Here is a 19,337-nt window from a genome sequence, read left to right on the forward strand (position 1 = left end):
ATTGAGTATGTGGACCGTAAAGCTATCAAAGGTCAAGTTATTGCAGATCAGTTGGCTGATGCACCTCTCATAGGCGATCATCCTCTCATTTCCAATTTTCCAGATGAAGAGATATTCATGATTACAGAAGCACAGTCATGGAAATTATACTTTGATGGTTCATACACTAGGCACGGCTCGGGGGCAGGCATTCTGTTTATCACACCTCAAGGTGATAGCATCCCGAAGTCTTACAGGCTCACATTTCCATGCACAAACAACATAGCAGAGTATGAGGCCTTGATCACAGGACTCAGGTTAGCCGTACAATGGAAATTACAAGAACTACAAGTATATGGCGACTCACAACTGGTCATTCGACAAGCAACTAATGAATATCAGACCAAAGATGATAAACTCATGCCATACAAGCAAATGGTGGACAGTCTAAAGACATCATTTACTACTATCACTTTTGAGCAGATACCAAGAGATCAGAATCGAGCTGCTGACGCCATGGCTACCATCGCATCTCTACTAGATCTTCCACAGAATTCAACACGCTACGAGTTCTTGGTAGAACAGCTTTGGATTCCCGCTTACGATATCCCCGAATCCGAAACGATATGTCACCTTGTTGGTTCTGAATCCCCATGGTATGGTGAGTTCTACACCTATCTTCACGACCATACCCTTCCTCCCAACCAATCAAATAATCAACGTAAAACCTTCATTCGCCAAACTGCTCGATATACCATTATTGCCGAAACCCTATACCGACGCGGTCTTGATGGTACTCTCCTTCGATGTCTGGAACAAGGTGAGATAACAAAGGCTTTGGAAGAGGTACATGAAGGAATTTGCGGGACTCATTCAAGTGGTCCATCACTCGCCAAGAAACTCTTGCGAGCTGGATATTATTGGCCGTCTATGGAAAAGGATTCCTACTACTTTGTCAAAAAATGCAAGAAATGTCAAGTTCATGGTGACCTGATACATGCACCGGCCCAGGAACTGCAACCAATCACAACACCATGGCCTTTTTGTCAATGGGGCCTTGACCTTGTGGGTAAAATCCATCCATCTTCATCCAATGGCCATAAATTCATTATTACCGCCATCGAATATTTCACCAAGTGGATCGAAGCTGTTCCACTTACCCAAGTCACCGGCAAGCAGATCGCCTCATTCATCCTCAATTACATCATCTGTCGGTATGGTGTACCCATGTCCATTGTCACAGATAACGGTCTTCCTTTCAAAAATCAGGATGTTCGTGAGCTTTGTGAGAAATTTCATATCCAACACCGCTTTTCCACTCCCTATTACCCACAAGGCAATGGTCAGGCCGAAGCATCCAATAAAAACATATTGAGGATCCTAAAGAAGACAGTCAATGATGCCGGTCGTGATTGGCATGTTCAATTGAATCCAGCGCTATGGGCATATCGAACTAGCATTCGAACCCCTACAGGTGCAACTCCTTATTCATTGGTCTATGGTGCAGAAGCTATCTTGCCTATTGAGGTCGAGATACCATCCTTACGAGTTTCATTGCACAATCTCATCGATGATGAAGCATACAGAGTATCTCGTCTTCAGGACTTAGAGTTACTAGATGAGAAGCGACAAGTTGCATACAATCACCTCAAAGCCTATCAGCAGCGCATGAGTAGAAGCTACAATCACCGAGTTAGACCTCGTACATTTGAGGTAGGTGATCTTGTTCTTCGAGAGAATCCTCGCAACCAACCAAACAGAGAACATCAAGGCAAGTTTGAATCAAATTGGCTAGGCCCATATGTTGTCACTGCTGTATTTGGGTCCGGGGCATATCAGTTGGCTACATCAGACGGAGAACCGCTCGCAGATCCAATCAACAGCATGCACCTCAAACGGTTTTACACATAAGCTGTACAGAGCATCAGGCTCCCCTGCCTATCAGAAAATACCAAAAAACATTCAAAAAAATGTCCTGAAGAAAATATAAAAACATTCAAAAAAGTAAAGAAAAATCATGCATCCAAACGGTGAACAACCACTCCGGTGGCACCTTGGGTAAGAACGATGGTGAAAACCTGGCAAACAGGCGCCACTCGTAAAGGCTATGGCTCCATTATCTTTCAGACTTGTGGCGATCACATCTACTTCATACATACATCCATCCATCCATCAACCATGGCTTGTTATTCCTCTGCAATTATGATAGTACTCCATACATCTTGCATCCCGCTTTTTCATAGTCATGTCTAAAACTGGGGGCAATGCCTTTAACCTATTGATGGAAGTGGATTCTACATTGTCTTATGATTCATTAAGTTCTTCATTCAAACAATCATCAAAAATCCAAAAACATTCAAAAATATCTCGCAAAAATACCAAAAACATCGACAAAACCATTGAAAAATCACACAAAAACATGGCAACACCTTGTACATACTCATCCATGCAGATACCAAAACAAACATTGCGACAAACTACTCACACAATGACCATTTACCAAACAACCACACAATCCACATCAACAATCCAAAACTGTCTTTAAAACAAGGATGCATCCTTCCTTACCAAAACAAAGACAAGATGATGTTTTCTTTGACAAGAAAATTCTGTTAGGCTGTCAAATACTTGGTTGATTTGTGAGTAATTCATTTGTTTATCTGTATCGGGATCTTTTCAACATTGTTTTGTATCGTTTGTGCATTATTTCCGATGAAGTTCTGGGGCATGTACTAATGGTGTCTACGTGGGAAGTTCACCAAGCTACGTGATCTTATGCCAAATGCAGTCATAGATCACTACGGCTTGCTGACTACAGCGTATACCTCGACCATATGAGCATGAACCATTACCAAGGATCCATATTCTTTATTCTTTATGTATATACTGCTTGGTTACAGGTACAATGCTCATCCTTTGATTCCTCTTCCTCCAAACTGGATAAAATTTTTATCTCTTATTACGGTATGCACTTGTCTCAGGATATGATCAGTCTAAGATCAAGGAGGACGATCCAAGTCATGCATGAAAGGAGATAATCCTTGTCTGTTCCGCAAGCAATACTCAGGTCAACTTGATCCATTATATCAAGTTGCTTGTATTAACTTGCTATATCAAAATCCATGTAAGAAATACTCTGGTCATCTTGAATCTTTATGTCAAGTTGCTTGTATTTTCTTACAACATTTTAAAGCTCAATGATGAAAAATAAAGCACCATGGATAGTCATTCCATCTCATTTGTATATATTGCATTTCGTTGCATTCCACCCATCCATACATTCATAATAGCTGCATATCATGCATACGTAGTCATAATAATGCATACTCTATTTTACTCATCTTCTTCCATAGGACTCGATCCTAGTCCTCCATATCTTCTATCTAACATCAAATCCCCCCTCACCCTCCCTATCTTGATCATCAACATCATCCTAATCCCTTCATCGCTTCCCATCTTCACTCATCCACAAAATTAAGCCAGTTACCCTATCTACACAGATACATCGACTCCCACACACCTAGACTATCAACAGATACTCTGATCAAGTATCTTCGGGTCTCAACAGGTAATCAATTATGGTAATCCTAGACTACATCAGGCATTTATCACAATGACCTAGTCTCAATGGGGTTGCCATGATTCCCCACAACCATCCATCACACGCACATACTATCAATTGATTAGCCAATCAAACACAATCCAACGGACAATTACATCAATTGTCTACGTCTCAACGAGTATTTTGCTTCATATACCTTGACTTCATCGGGCAATTACATCAATTGTCTAAGTCACATCAGGTCACTTTGATTCACTTACTCAGACTTTATCATGTCCAAGCAACCAACTGACATCAACTGTCACGCTTTGACTTGACCGGGGCAATTAAACCGATTGCACCAGATTGTCCAAACAATTTTGATCAATTGTATAGCATCAATCCAAACCCCACACTACATCTGCTATGTATCTCTTGCATGACCTCAGGGTACTCGCTGGCTTGTTGTTTCTTCATATTCACTCCATTTTCTCCCATTCTTTCATCATTAGTTCTAATTTCTTCTATTCTACCTCCCCTCCACTTTTCATTCTTTTTCGAGAGATCGCCCGATTTTTCAAAAAAAAAAAAATCGGCCCATCCCTCGAGGGGGCATACCACCCATTAAATTTACATTTTATGGGGCATTTCTTCACACCTATTTTTCTTTCTTTGAAACGACGCGATAAACCGCACCGTCTCAAAGAGGGGCAAATGTAGTCACATAAATCTGTCCACTTAATTAAATGAATACTTAGTATTTATTTGATTATTTAACCATCAATTAATAATTAATTAAATTAATATTTAATTAATTCATCTTAACCCTATTCTCCTATTAATTAAATAAATTATTCAATTTATTTGATTTAATTCACTTAACCAAATTCAGACCATTAATTAAATAAATAAATCATATTTATTTAATTAAATCTTCTCTCACATTTAAATAAATTAATATTTATTTAAAACCCCCAAAATCCCACCTCTCACATTTAAATAAATAAATCATTTATTTAAATCACCTTTATCCTCCACCCACTTGCATTTTCCTACAAATGCAAGTTGCACAATTATTTTAAATAAATCATTTATTTAAATCACCTTTATCCTCCACCCACTTGCATTTTCCTACAAATGCAAGTTGCACAATTATTTTAAATAAATAATTTATTTAAATCACCTTTATCCTCCACCCACTTGTATTTTCCTACAAATACAAGTTGCACAATTATTTTAAATAAATAATTTATTTAAATCACCTTTATCCTCCACCCACTTGTATTTTCCTACAAAAGCAAGTTGCACAACTATTTTAAATAAATTATTTATTTAAAATCCTATTTATCCTCACCCACTTGAAACCTTTAATGGTTTCCCTTAAAGTATTCAAACTTGATGGCTTTAAAGTCTTCAAACTTGATGGCTTCCTTCTATAGTCTTCTTAAAGACTTTAATGGTTTTCCTTAAAGTCTTCAAGCCTTTAATGGTTTCCCTCAAAGTCTTCAAGCATTTTAAATGCTTTATCTTCATTTTCTCATTTAAATAAATTAATATTTATTTGAATATTTATCCAAATGCAAATTACACCATTTAATTGAAATAAATGATTTTATTTTAATTGAAAATACCAAAATTTCTCCCACTTGCATTTTCCTACAAAATCCACTTGTATGCCTAAACCCCTTCTAGATTCTTCTAAACCCTTCCTAATTAGCCTAAATTCATCCCTTAAATATTGTCACATTCCTAAGCAAATTGGAGTCACTTCTCAAAGACTCCAAAGTCTTTGAAAAGCAATTAATGCTTTGTGTGTTCAACAAATTAACCCTCAAAGTCTTGGATAACCTTTGAAAGCTTCCAACCTTCAACCACTTAATCCCCAAAGTCTCCAATAACCATTAATGGTTACCTCAAACCCTCCCACATGGTTAAAACATTTGTTTTGACTCAACCTCTACCCAACCCAAAGGTCTCATCAAGCCTTTAATGCTTTGACCATGATTATCTCTTAAACATTTGCACAAAGGTTTATCCTTGGATTAACTCTTAATCCAATGGGTAATCTTAATTTAGACTTGACCCTTACCTTCTAGATAACCATGAGGTCTTCTCAGGCCTTTAATGCCTCCAACCTCTTCTCTCAACCCAATCCTATGTTGAAACTTGTCACCATTTTATTGGTGCCAATTGTGCACATGGATCCCCAACTTTCAATCCTAACCCTTGTTAAGATTGCTCAATCTTAACCCTTCATTTCCCTATTTCTTCTATAAATAGAACCCTTCTCCTCAAGCAAAAGGAGAAGCATTTTAGAGTATTGTTGTTATACTGGCATTAGCATAGAGCTTTTTCATAGCATCACTATCTACTCTTGCATAGTATTTGCTTATCATATTCAACCATCTTGAATCTCCATATGGCATCCATGGCTAGTGCTAAAAGCTGAGAGCTACACTCATTTGGGACTTGGAGAGGAGAGGAACAAGGGAGGAGCAACTATGAGCATCTTGATTAGCTATTTCATTCTATGTTTATATGCTTTCTATTTCATGCTTAATATCTCTCTTGATATGCCTGTTTAGGATAATCTTTTGTTGCTAACACTAACGTTTGTTTCTTGTGCTCTTATGTGTGTTGCCATCAAACAGATTTTCTAATCCTTTTTGCAGAGCATCACTAACATATTCCAATTTGATCACATTTTTGTCTACCATGTCTCGCACATTATGGTATGGAATCTCAATATGCTTGGATCTGTCATGAAATACTGGATTTATAGAAAGATTTATGCAGCTCTGGTTGTCACAATGGATGACAGTGGGTTTCATAGGTTCACCAAATAGTCCCACAAGCAACTTCCTAAGCCATACTGCTTCTCGAGCAGCCATGGAAGCTGCAATGTACTTGGCCTTGGTGGAACTCTAGCTACAGAAGACTGTTTTCTGCTGATCCAAGATATCATGGTTGATCCCAAATTGAAGCAACACCCTGAAGTGCTTTTCCTGTTAGACACACTCCCAGCCCAATCTGAGTCTGTAGATTCGTGTAGGTCTAGATTGACTTTCTCATATTTGAGACCAAGGTTTAGAGTACCTTGTAAGTATCTCATAATGTGTTTCACTGCAATCAAGTGAATTTCCTTAGGCTCACACATAAACTGACTTAAGGCATTGACAACATAACAGATATCTGGCCTTGTATTCACTAGATACATCAGGGACCCAATCATCTGTCTGTAGAGTGTAGGATCAGTGGATTGTGACTCTATTGCTGCTTCTCTAAGTTTATGTAAATTTGTTTCCATAGGAGAGGTCATAGGTCTGCGGTTATGCATTCCAAATCTCTTCAAGATGTCCAAGGTATAATTTCTTTGGTTTAGTATAATATTGTTAGAATTCTGTCATACTTCCAATCCTAGGAAGTAATGAAGGAGTCCTAAGTCCTTCATATCCAATTCTTTGGATAGATCATTCTTGCATTGATCTATAGGTGTCAATTCTTTCATACTAGGCCCTGGGGGCCTGTTTAAGCCCATAGAGCTTTCTTGAGTCTGCACACATGAGACTCTGCATCATAAATTTCAAACCCTTCAGGTTGCTCTAGGTAGACTTCTTCTGAGATTTCACCATTTAGAAATGTTATCTTAACATCCATTTGGTGTACCTTCCTTCCTTTTGCTGCTGCAATGGCTAATACAACTCTTACTGATGTATACCTGGCAGCAGGTGCAAAAGTTTCTTCGTAGTCTATTCCCTCCCTTTGTGAGAAGCCTCTGGCCACAAATATGGCCTTGTGTTTCTCAATACTACTGTCTGCAGCATGTTTGATTTTGAATAACCATTTAGATGAAACCACAGATTTCTTGGTTGGCCTAGGAACAATTTCCCAAACATCATTTTTCATAATGGATTGATACTCTTCAGACATGGCATCCTTCCATACTTGATGTTTAAGTGCATCTGATACATTGTTTGGTTCATTTTTAGAGAGATCATTCATGAGAGCAACATAGCTAGTGAATTTATTAGGTCTTTTGCTTTCCCTAAAGGTTCCCGAAGGAGCAGCAAACTTCTGAGCTTCTGCTACAGTCTTGGTGGCCCATAGAGGTCTTTTCTTGAGGTTTTCTCTAGGTGGGATTGGAATTTCACCTATAGTTTCCTCAAGATTCTCCCTCTGAAGCTCAGGAGTAGGGTCTTCTTCTATGTTAGGAGTGGGGATATAGATTTCAGGCTCTATTGTACTTAAGGCTCTTTTGAAGGCTAAGTCTTCTTCGAAGATTACATCCCTACTAAGTTCAATATTTTTCTGACCATGTATATATATTCTATAGGCCTTGGATGTTTCACTATATCCTACAAGTATTCCCCATTTCCAGAAGGTTCTAGTTTTAGTCTTTTCTCTTTAGGTACATGTATATAGACAAGACACCCAAATATCCTAAGGTGGCTGATATCTAGTTTTAGTTTGGTAAATACTTCCTCAGGAGTTTTATCTTCAAGATGAGAGTGAGGACATCTGTTTTGTATATACACATTAGTGTTAGTTGCTTCTGCCCAAAGATTGATATTTAGATTCTGATCAAGAATCATGGCTTTGGCAGCTTCTACAATTGTCCTATTTTTCCTCTCAGCTACCCCATTTTGTTGAGGAATATAAGGTATTATTAACTCCCTCTTAATCCCTGAGTTTTTACAAAAATCTCTAAATAATTCTGATGTGTATTCCCCCCCCATTATCAGTCCTTAGGGTTTTGATTTTGCTACCTGTGTAGTTCTCTGTCAGTGATTTAAACTCTTTAAACCTACTAAGGATATCTTCTGATTCTTTGCACTTCAGAAAGTAGATCCAAGTTTTCCTAGAGTAGTCATCAACAAAAATTACATAATACAAACATCCTCCTAGAGAGGGAGTGGACATAGGTCCACATACATCAGAATGAACTAACTCTAATACTTTGCTTGTTTTCCTAGTACTATTATGGAAGGCACCCTTGATATTTTTACCTAGGGCACATCCCTTGCATGCCTCTGAATGATATTGTTGCAACTTAGGTAAACCTGTGACAAGGTTTTCTATAATTCAGGTGGCCTAGTCTTCTATGCCAGACCTCATTTGCATTTGCTGCTTCATGAATTAGGGCTAGGTTGGGCTCTGTGCACAACTCATACAAATAGCCTCGTCTTTGACCAATGACTTTAGCTTTCTTGATGGAAGAGTTTGTCGGCCAAGCCAACACTTTGTTCTCCATGAAGGTTGCTCTGTATCCGTTATCTTCTAGGGCTGATATGGAGACTAGATTTCTCTTGATGTCGGGGACATACAATACTCCTTCAAGTTGCAATGATACGCCTGTCTTTAGTTTGATGGTGCAGGAACCAATTCCTCTAACTGGATGTGAGGAGTCATCTCCGATGGTTACTTCCTCTTCATTATCCTCTATCATGGAGTCTAGCACTTCTCTAAACCCTGTAATGTGTCTGGATGAACCATTATCGATCACCCAGGAGTTAGATTTATTTGATGCATGGCTTGTAAGTGCTGAGTAGAGGACATAGTTCTGGGAGTCATCTTCTCTTTTAGATTTTCCTGCTCTGGCAAATGTGGCTTGTTTGGCTCTCTCTGGACATTTTGCAACAAAGTGTTCGAACTTATCGCACCTATAGCATTGAATATGTGATAGGTCTTTCTTTGAAGTGTTCTTGCCTTGATGACCCTTCCTCTTCCTAAATTGCTTCTTCTTGGTTGTCTTATTTGTGCTAGTATTTAGGACTTGAAGGTCTTCATCTATGTTCTTTTGTTTTATTCCCATCTTGTTCAATCTTGATTCTTCTTGAAGACAATCATCCCTTAATCTTTCAAACTTAGGATACTTGGACCTCACACTAATGTCTTGGATGAATGTACTCCATCCATTAGGCAACCCATCTAGAGCAATGAGTGTTAACTCTTTGCTTTGGATCTCGTAATCCAGAGTTGCTAGTTCATCTCTTAGAATTGATATCCGCATAAAGTAGGCATTGATTGTCTCCCCCTTGTTCATGGTGATATGATTTATTTCTTGTTTTAATGCCAGAGTTCGACTTGCATTTGATATCTCAAATGTGCTCTCAAGTGCTGTGAACATTTTATAGGCTATCTGATGTTTTCTTATGATGGGCATTATGTTGTTTCTCACCCCATCAACTATTATTTTGATTGCTTTTTCATTTCCTTCAATCCATGTGGTTTTGTCAGGTTCATTTTCAGGTTGATCATTTTTAGTTTGAACAAATGAATCCACTTTGTTCTCCTTTAAGATCATCTGGATTCTGAGCTTTCAGGCTGAAAAATCATCGCCACTTCCGAGTCTGTCTTCGAATTTGATTGCCCTGGCCATTGGAGGAATGTGATGTAGTATATAACCTTGTTCTTAAATTATTCACAAAATTGAATAGCCTCAAGTTCGATCAACTTGGCTCTGATACCATGTAAAGTTATATTCAATTGCAATAAAAGAACTATTATATATATGTGATAATATTGTCTAATATTTTATTGTTTTGTTTGCAGGTTGAAGGAGAGAGATCATTTACGTTTTTCTATGTCTTCTCCAAATGATTCATATCGGGCTTTATATGTTTAGAGGACCGGTCAATGGATGTCTTGACCGGTCATGTCATTTAGACATGACCGATCAAGGCACCCATTGATTGGTGCCTCTTCATAGCGCACATCCCAATCTATGTTATGTTTGATAACTAACATTAATAATTAAACTCTTGTTCGAAGCGGTGTTTAGTTAAGATGCTTTGTTAATGACCCAAATAGGTTTATGAACTAAACTCGATAACAACAACATTCTATATGCTATCGGGTTAATACCCCGATAGCATATTAATGTCGATCCATTTATGGATTGACATTAATGTGCTATTGGGTTACTAGCTCGATAGCATTAGATCGATGCTTAACTATGTTAAGCAAGTCATCGATCTAATCCTTCTTTTATCAATGTCAATATCATAATCATGATCAATGTTGTAATCCGATTAACATATTCAGTTCAGAAAGCATAATCAAAATAGAACAAAGGAGATTAATAGGTTAGAAGAGTCTTATCTTGCAGAAGCTACTAATGCATTAACAATTTTTAGGCAACAAAACCAAATGTGAGATTTGTATTGTCATTTTTTATATGATTTTCTCTAGGTTGTTGATTTAGAGTCTAAAAAGTGTAGAAGAGAGTGGATAACTTTGTTTGACACATGTGGTACTATAAAAATACTACAATTTGTAGTCATTCTTCATATTTTGCCAGCAATAGATTGATAGTGTTATTTGTAATGAAATTTATAGCAGTGGAAAAGTCAAAGCCTTAAGCTTGTCCACAAGCAAGTGTCGTGGGATTGTGTCAAATCACTTGTAAACTTTAACAAAATAACAATACTCTACACTTGGGTAATTTTGTCTCTAAATTTATTGTTAGGATGGTTGATATGGAAGTTCCAAGAATGTGAAAGTTTGTGAGTGGCCATATTATTAAATAGGTTAACATGGACTACTAGGACTTTGGGGTTGTGCTTAAATATTTTAGGTTCTCAACATCTTGAGATTTATTGGATTGAATTTTAAGGATAGTATTTGATGATAAAAAAGGGAAATGGCAATAGATAAGGTTTGGTTTGACTCAAATTCTTCCAAGTTAATTTAGAACATTATATATGCTAGAGGCTTAATCAAACCAAGTACATCTAGGTTAAATAGTATAGACATGAAATTTTTAAGGAAGAAAACTCCCAAAAAGTTTGGTCGTGGCTAAACTGGCTCCAAAAAGTGGTTATAAACTTCGTGTTATTGATTTTTCCGAAAAATCGAGATCTTTGATCGCGATCAGTAAAACAAGCCATGGCTTTGATTTTTCGAAAAAATCAATAACATGAAGTTTATAACCACTTTTTGGAGCTAGTTTCACTGTGTCCAAAAAGTTCAAGGGTGAACATAGGTTGATTGAGTATAGTTATATACTTGTTCAAGAGATAATTCCTTTTTTAATTTTTGAAAAGTAGCCCTTATATATTTTTTGTATATGCCTTAATTTGGAAAATCTACACATTATAATATATTTGATTACATAAACATTAATATCTTTATCTTTATATAGCAAATTATAACTTTTTGAGTGAGAATACATCTAAACTAGAAGTTGTCCTTTAACTAAGTTGCCTTGATTTAGCTTGTCAAAATCATTCGAAGGTCGAACCTAACTCAAAGCATCCTCCAAAATTTGAACTTTGATAGATAATGTAATCAATATATAATCAATTATAATATTTTTAAAATAAAAAATGTGTAGCTATGGACAACCAAATTCAATTGGACCATGTAAGTCATATTTTGAGAGAAGCCTTGTTATTACGAAAACAGCTATCCAACAAACTAAAATGCAACCCATGTGAAAGAAAACAGATAATTTTTTTTTTAAAAATCTCTCCTTCCTATAAATTAGGTTTTAGTTGGCTAGATAACGACTCCCTATAAAAAATGATGTACTCTTCATCAACATGATCGACAAAGTGGACCAGGTTGTATTCGCATTGGAATTAATGGGGGAAAATTCCAAGAACAACCTGAAAAAATGTTACCAGTCAACGAGAAATTTAGCAGAAGACAATGGCGAAATTGCCCCCACAACCAACGCGTTACACGCAATCTCGACATCCGCGGACATGGTCAGACGGCCGGCTGCTACAAGCAATTTTTTCGTCGTACTAAATACTGCACAGATCTCAAATGCAGCAAGTACGCATTTGATTTCTTTCAGAACAAATAACTGCAACGATTTGTACAATTGAATGGCAAGCGAGCGCGATAATTTCGATCTATCGGGACCCCGTAATCTTCACAATCTTGACTGGTAAATTCTCTGTTTCAAACCATCCCCTGTTTCAATCCCGAAATCCTTTATTTTGCAGCGTGAAAAACACGATTTTTGATTAATTTTGCTTCGCAGGAACGATCCTTCGCACAGACGAATCGTTGCGGGGGCTCTGGTGCAGGCAGTTTACGTTCTGGAAAGAGATCGCCAAGAGAAACGGCAGAGTCCGCAGGATGCCCTAGCTCCTGCCTGGTGGACATTTTTCCATTACAATCCCGTACAGATTATGGTTGACAAGGTCGAGGGTTCGATCTTCGGGGCCGTCTTTGAACGAGCGGAAAATGAAAAACACCAGACCAACATTCCGAGATCCGTCGTGGCCTTCAGAGGATCGATTTTAAAGCCCGAGACTTTGCGGACGGATCTGAAACTCGATCTGGTTCTGATAACCAACGGCCTGCACAAAACCCCTAGGTTTGATTTTGCCCTAGGCGCCGTCAGATCCGCCATTGCAAAGCACGGTCACTGTAAAGTTTGGGTTGCCGGCCATTCTTTGGGCGCCGCCTTTGCGATGCTGGCGGCGCGAAAACTGTGCGAAGATGAAGGTCTGGTTTTGGAAAGTTATCTGTTCAATCCTCCATTTGCCTCTGCGCCGCTCGAAAGAATAAAAAATGAGAAAGTGAAATTAGGGTTTCATGTCGCGCACAGCTTCGTGACGGCCGGTTTGGCTATGGCCGTCATAGGCAAGACACAAGATGGGTCTGATCGCGATGCTTTTGCTGCTCTGAGCAGCTGGACTCCTAATCTTTATGTGAATCCGGCTGATGATATTTGTTCTGGTTATGTTGGTTACTTCGGGAACAGGGAGAGAATTCATGGGATGGGTTTCGGAGTGGGCAGGATTGATGATTTTGCTGCCCGCCATTCGATTAATGAATCGATTATGGCTGCATTTGGGAAGGAATCCAAGGCCTCGTATTTGATTCCGTCGGCGAAATTGACGCTGAATTTGGGGCCGTCGCCTGATTTTAAGAGAGCTCATGGCATCCATCAATGGTGGTCGCCGGATCTGCAATTTCGATGCACGTTATTTAGACTGCCGGCATCTAAAACTTGACGACGTATTCATCCACCATTTTTTTATTATTATATCGTGTTCTGTGCATATTTTTTAATTACAGGCTTGTCGGAACGACCACTTCTGCAATTCCTCGATTTTTTTGTAAAAACGAATTTGAAACTGTCTACATGTAAATTATCTAGGGTAATTGAATATTCAATATATGCAAAGAATTGGCATACACTTAATTTAAATAAAATTCTGAGTTTGGATTTATGGTGAAAAGTCGTTGAAAATTAAATATTTAAATAAAATAAATTAAATGTGATATTTAGTTTGGTATATGATGATGGCAAATGTTGTGATAGATATTAGTAGTCGATTTGTCAATTGAAATTTTAAGGTTGATTCAAATCAAGATTTTAAATTTTGTCAATGATTGGGTTTTGCTTTGAACTATCCATGCAAGTGCAAATCTAATTTCTATGATTGTGGATCTAAAGTTGGCGATGAATACGAATCCGTAGGATCCAATCAACTACAAATTGTTGAAATTCACTTTAGTTCAATTTTTGTTGTTTGAATGTGTATAAGGACATGCAAAGCTTAGGAATACTTTTAGGAAATTTGTCAAATTATAAGGGTCGAGTTCTTAGTCAAACCCATACAAGATTAACTTTACAACTTTGAGGGAAAGATCAAAGGCAACAAGCAAGCATGCAATATACCTATGATGACGATTTGTGATACTACTTTGATAAATGTTTCTAGAGTGCTCTCATAAATGGTCCATAATAAGTCCTTACATAAACCCTAGGTTAGTCTCAAACATGATTTCACATGAGTAAATAAATATCATTAAATACAACAAATACACACACAAATTAAACAAGCATGCACTAAGTTGAATTACACAATCTAGGTCGGTACATTGTAAATTTAAATTTCAAAATATTCAAGGTTCAAACTTGTGACTATAGAAGTGACTTTGACTTGGACCAAGTATGTATTTGTGGATATAATCTATAGGGTGATTAGCAATAAATTTGGGGATCACGAACAAAGATCTACAAATTAGTGATAGAGGGTTGCAATATGTGATTTTTCATGAGTCAAATTCACTCAAGAATATGGGGTTAGCAAGCTCATTATACTATTGAGGACATTCTAATCAAAATGATTCCAAACTATAAGAGAAAAAGGGTATATGTATGCAATTTTCACCACTACATTTCATCTCCAGCTTGATTGTAGGTAAACTACTAGGTAGATGCATGTCAAAGTAAAATAAATAGTTACATATGAATTAAATGGGTTAAATTTTTAATAATGTTTCAACTTTTAATAAAGGAAAGAGACACCAATGGTTTAGCTTTTTAGCCTGAAGCACTTGAAATCAACATATATATTTTAATTTTGAATTGATGTAAGCTAATAAAATGCTAATTTTTAGTGTACTTAATGATCTTGACAAAACATTATAATTATGAAACACAATGCACATAGATGCATCATAAAGTATGTTACATAGAAACATAATAAGTTATAATATGCCGAAACATAAATGTCAATGGAAAGTTGAGAAAGAACATAGGCAAGCATAGGAGCTACACATGACCTATAAGAAAATATTATTTTTAGATGGGAAAGGTGTCCCTATATGGGGAAACAAAGTACAAAACATAATATATAGAAGAAGACATGCAAAACAAACATGACATAAAAAAAGGATGAAGTAAAAACATGCAAGAAAGGTAAATGTTATGAATGTAAATATATAAATATTTATAAAGCACAAGAATTCTCAATGTCACATGGACCATAAGAAGGATCTCCCTCCAAGAGGTTATCCTCAATGGTATGGTTTCTTATTTCAATTATATGAGTTTCTTCTTCATAAGATGTCACTCTTTGCAACAATACTATCAATAGGTGCAATTATAGGAATATCATTCTTCACCCATTTTTCTTTCTTCTTTTAAGGTGGCTAGTTAAAAGGATTTTACATTCATCAACCAATAAATATTTATATTTCCATTCATGAATAAGAAGAGTTCTTAGCTTGAAAAACAAGTTTCAGAAACATAGTTCTTTTATCCTTAGATTAGGTGGAGGAGGAGGTAAAACATGCTTAGAATGCTCACATGTTGATTGAAGTTTATATCCCTCATGTTAGTTCTTCTAAATATTTTTGATATATATCATAAGGATTCTTTTTAATTTTATAAGACCAAGTTCCTTGGGGAGATGTCTTCAAGTAGAGTGTGTACCAAAATGGTGTACTAAAGGTGGCCAATATGCCAAAAATAAAGAAAACGCAAGCATATTTTTGAGAAAATCACAAAACACACTTGTGTTATGACTTGGTAATACCACAATAATCTGAGCACATTTTGTGGCTTCCATAATGCACTCATGTTAAGTTTTTTGCAAAACTCGTTCACATTTTGGAAAGATGAAAACAAAAAATAAAGAAGTCATGCCCTCATTTGAAACTCATGGCCTCAACTTCTAACTCACCCTCTTTGCCTTCTACTCTCTAAAATGTGATTGTGCTTTACAAATTTTACAAGGATCCGGAGAGCCACAATTCCATGCCATCGAAGAGGTACTTGCATTAACTTTTAATGTATTCTAGAATCATATTTGGTTTGCATTTAAAAAATTAATTGCTATTGATAAATTTTATTTTTTAAAATTCTTTATAGCAAATCTTATAAACCTTGATTTGGAGCTAAATTTGAATGATGAAATGCTTGAAGACGACCCTACAATACTTTACTCTCCTCCAACACTCCCGACAACAACACTAAAGAGAGATTCAACATGTTGCACTTACACAACAACGTGCACACAAGTGTTGCATGAAACACAATGACACAAAGAAAATAACAACAAGAACAACCTCTCCACTACATAAGAAAATAGGCACCAACAAAAGACTAAATAATCATAATACAAATCTATGACATTGATCTTACAAGAGAGGGGTCAACACCCAACAACAATTAGGTACAACCCATGATTTTATTTTGAAGTTGCTTGTGATTAGATGCTTTTGTAACCTCTCTATCTATCTCCATTTCTTTGCCAATGTGTTGCGACCCCAAACTTCACACCCGTATAACACTATTAGTACAAACAACAACCCAAAAATAGTTTTCTTAGTTTTCCAGTCCCACAATTTAGCTCTTGTAATGAGTATAATGCTTTCCATCCTTCTTGTATCCTTTTGTTCTACATGGAGAACCTCCCAATTGAGCTTTTTATGGAAATCAAGGCCAAGATATTATAATCATTAACCACTTACAAGGGGCTACCTTTGAACTTCGAAGAAAAAATCCATATGAGTCTTCTTTCTCTTCAAGATAAAGATCTCACGACCTTAGTTTTACTAGTGTTTACCTACATCCCAACATTCTGACAAAACAATTCAAAAGCCTTCAAGTGTTCCCTGAAATCATGCTTTGTTTTTGCCATTAAAATAAGATAATCTACAACAACCTTTTTAAATAGCTAGTAATATGCACACCTCCAACACCAAGCTTGTCTATCCACTCCTCTAATTTGTCAATGTACAACCCAAATAGCATGGGAGATAAAGGGCAACCTTGCTTGACTTCAATATCACCCCCCCCAGAAAAAATGGTAGTCCTTGCTTGGTCATAATTTTGCCCCGAGTTACCTTCCTTGGTTCTAATTTTGGCCTGAACTCAGTCATATAACCTATCAATAACAACCCTATACTTGTCTAGAATTTTTAACTCTTTCAGTCTATCCATAGTTTGCTTAGGACTAGTGTCAAAACCTTTCTTGAAGTCAATGAAACAATAAAAGGCCTATCCTCACTGTTTATCTCAAACTTTTTCAGTTTGGTGTCTGAGGGTAATGCAATGATCAATGGTTCCCTCCTTTTTTCCCAAATATTGATTCAATGTTCTATCATGCTCTCAAAGAATTTTTTGAAGAGAGAGTTTATCATTATAGTGCAGCAATTTGATGGGGTAGTTGAAATTACCATTTTTAAGCAAAGGGATGACAACATTAATTGTCCACTTTATCAAAAAACCATTTTGAATGACCCTATTATATATGTTTTTGATATGTTATACACCCCAATTTTATGTAGGCTTCTTGTAATCACCTATGTCTCGTGCTTTACTCACTGCAAACTTTTTATTTTTAAGAAGAATTTAGCCATTTAATTGATGATTGGAGGGAAGTGGTTATCTGGAACTCTCCCAAACAACAGTTTTGCATATTCCAGCCATTATAAATTTGTGATATTGTTCTCTTTAATTGTGATATTTTGAGCTTGATGTATCAGCAGGGTGGTAATTCACTTGTCGGGTAGAGGCCAATATCATAACGACAAATCTGTACCTCACGTCACTACAGACATAAAATAATTAGACCATCGATGGTCCTGTCATCCGCTCGCCGGTCATGTTCAGATTATAACATCACTTAAAGTTGTTCATACGAATCAAATTATCTTGCTTTGTGAGGATTCAACTGTGAATTTTAATCCTGATATTGATAAAACAACAGTACTTCCTCTCACATTCTCAAAAAGTTGAACTGAAGTGTGCCACAAAACTCATTCAAAAGCTGCGATTCAGAAACAGTTCACAGATAAGATTTGTCTGAAATGCAACATCATGTGGAATGAATTGGGATTGGGATCTGATCAGGTTTGAATGTAACAGTTTTGATTTGACCTGAATCTGTCAGTGCCACCCACAAACAAATAAATCTCAATCTCTTCAAAGTTCAACCTGCCTACTCTTTTTCAATAATAGCAGGAGGCCAACAATGCTCCATCCGCTCTTCTCACCATACAATATGTACAAATACTAGATGATTGTCACCATACGCAAGGCTCGTTTTCTCTTCTCTGCAGTTATTTGTGTGAAAGTCTCTATCACCTGCCTTTCTCAGGCTACTTTTGTTTCACAGAGCCTGCAGATTCATTCCATAGAGTTCCAAGTGCATGTACAATATTTGAAAAATTGCCTACCTTTACCTAATGAAAGACTATTTAAGCTACCATCTCCACTTCATCACTCTTCTCAATTAACTGGCTACTCACCTTTCAATTAAACATGTACATTACTTCTCACCGTCAATTGAGCATGTATATTAGTTTTCTTGCTTAAAAAAAGGTTTGGCTAATAGTTGTATAACAAGAATCAATAGTTGTGCATTAAATCATGTTTTGTTGCTGCGTCAATGTAACATCACATCGTTCGCTACTTTTTGGATCTAATAGATACATTTTATTTATTTGGTATTATATGGTCTTCAACTATCATGTCTTCTCTAACAACTAATAGTACTATACTATAAAATACATTGGATATTAAATTTACAAGTACTATCACAATTATCAGTTGCTATCCAACTATTGGGTCTTCTCTCATTAAGCTTTAAATGTTCAATTACTATCACAACTAACAATACCCAACCAACCATTGGGCCCTCTCCATCTATTTGAAAAAATTGTGTTTTACGAAGCCTTGTAGAAAATATACACAAGAAGCCTACTACTATGCTAATATCATTAATATCATTGTTACTTGTCAATTAGGAAATATTGTAGAAACAAGTGAAATTTACTTTAACAAACAATATAATTTATTAATATTTTTGTCACTTTTGTGTAAGCAATTTTTTAAAATATAAATGTTCAATTACTATCACAACTAACAATACCCAACCAACCATTGGGCCCTCTCCATCTATTTGAAAAAATTGTGTTTTACGAAGCCTTGTAGAAAATATACACAAGAAGCCTACTACTATGCTAATATCATTAATATCATTGTTACTTGTCAATTAGGAAATATTGTAGAAACAAGTGAAATTTACTTTAACAAACAATATAATTTATTAATATT

The 19,337-nt window shown here is 36.5% G+C and overlaps 1 protein-coding gene across 1 annotated transcript; it reads left to right on the top strand.

Moving 5' to 3' along the window:
• Positions 1 to 12,070: 12,070 nt before the first annotated feature.
• Positions 12,071 to 13,713, top strand: LOC131064184 (GDSL esterase/lipase At4g10955). The gene is made up of 2 exons (XM_057998216.2): positions 12,071 to 12,416; positions 12,513 to 13,713. The coding sequence occupies exons 1-2, from the start codon at positions 12,355 to 12,357 to the stop codon at positions 13,492 to 13,494; spliced, it is 1,044 nt and encodes a 347-aa protein (XP_057854199.2). The 5' UTR covers positions 12,071 to 12,354; the 3' UTR covers positions 13,495 to 13,713.
• The last annotated feature ends 5,624 nt before the right edge of the window (positions 13,714 to 19,337 follow it).

This window comes from Cryptomeria japonica, chromosome 6, assembly GCF_030272615.1.
Source record: "Cryptomeria japonica chromosome 6, Sugi_1.0, whole genome shotgun sequence".
In the NCBI taxonomy this organism is placed as follows: Eukaryota; Viridiplantae; Streptophyta; class Pinopsida; order Cupressales; family Cupressaceae; genus Cryptomeria; species Cryptomeria japonica.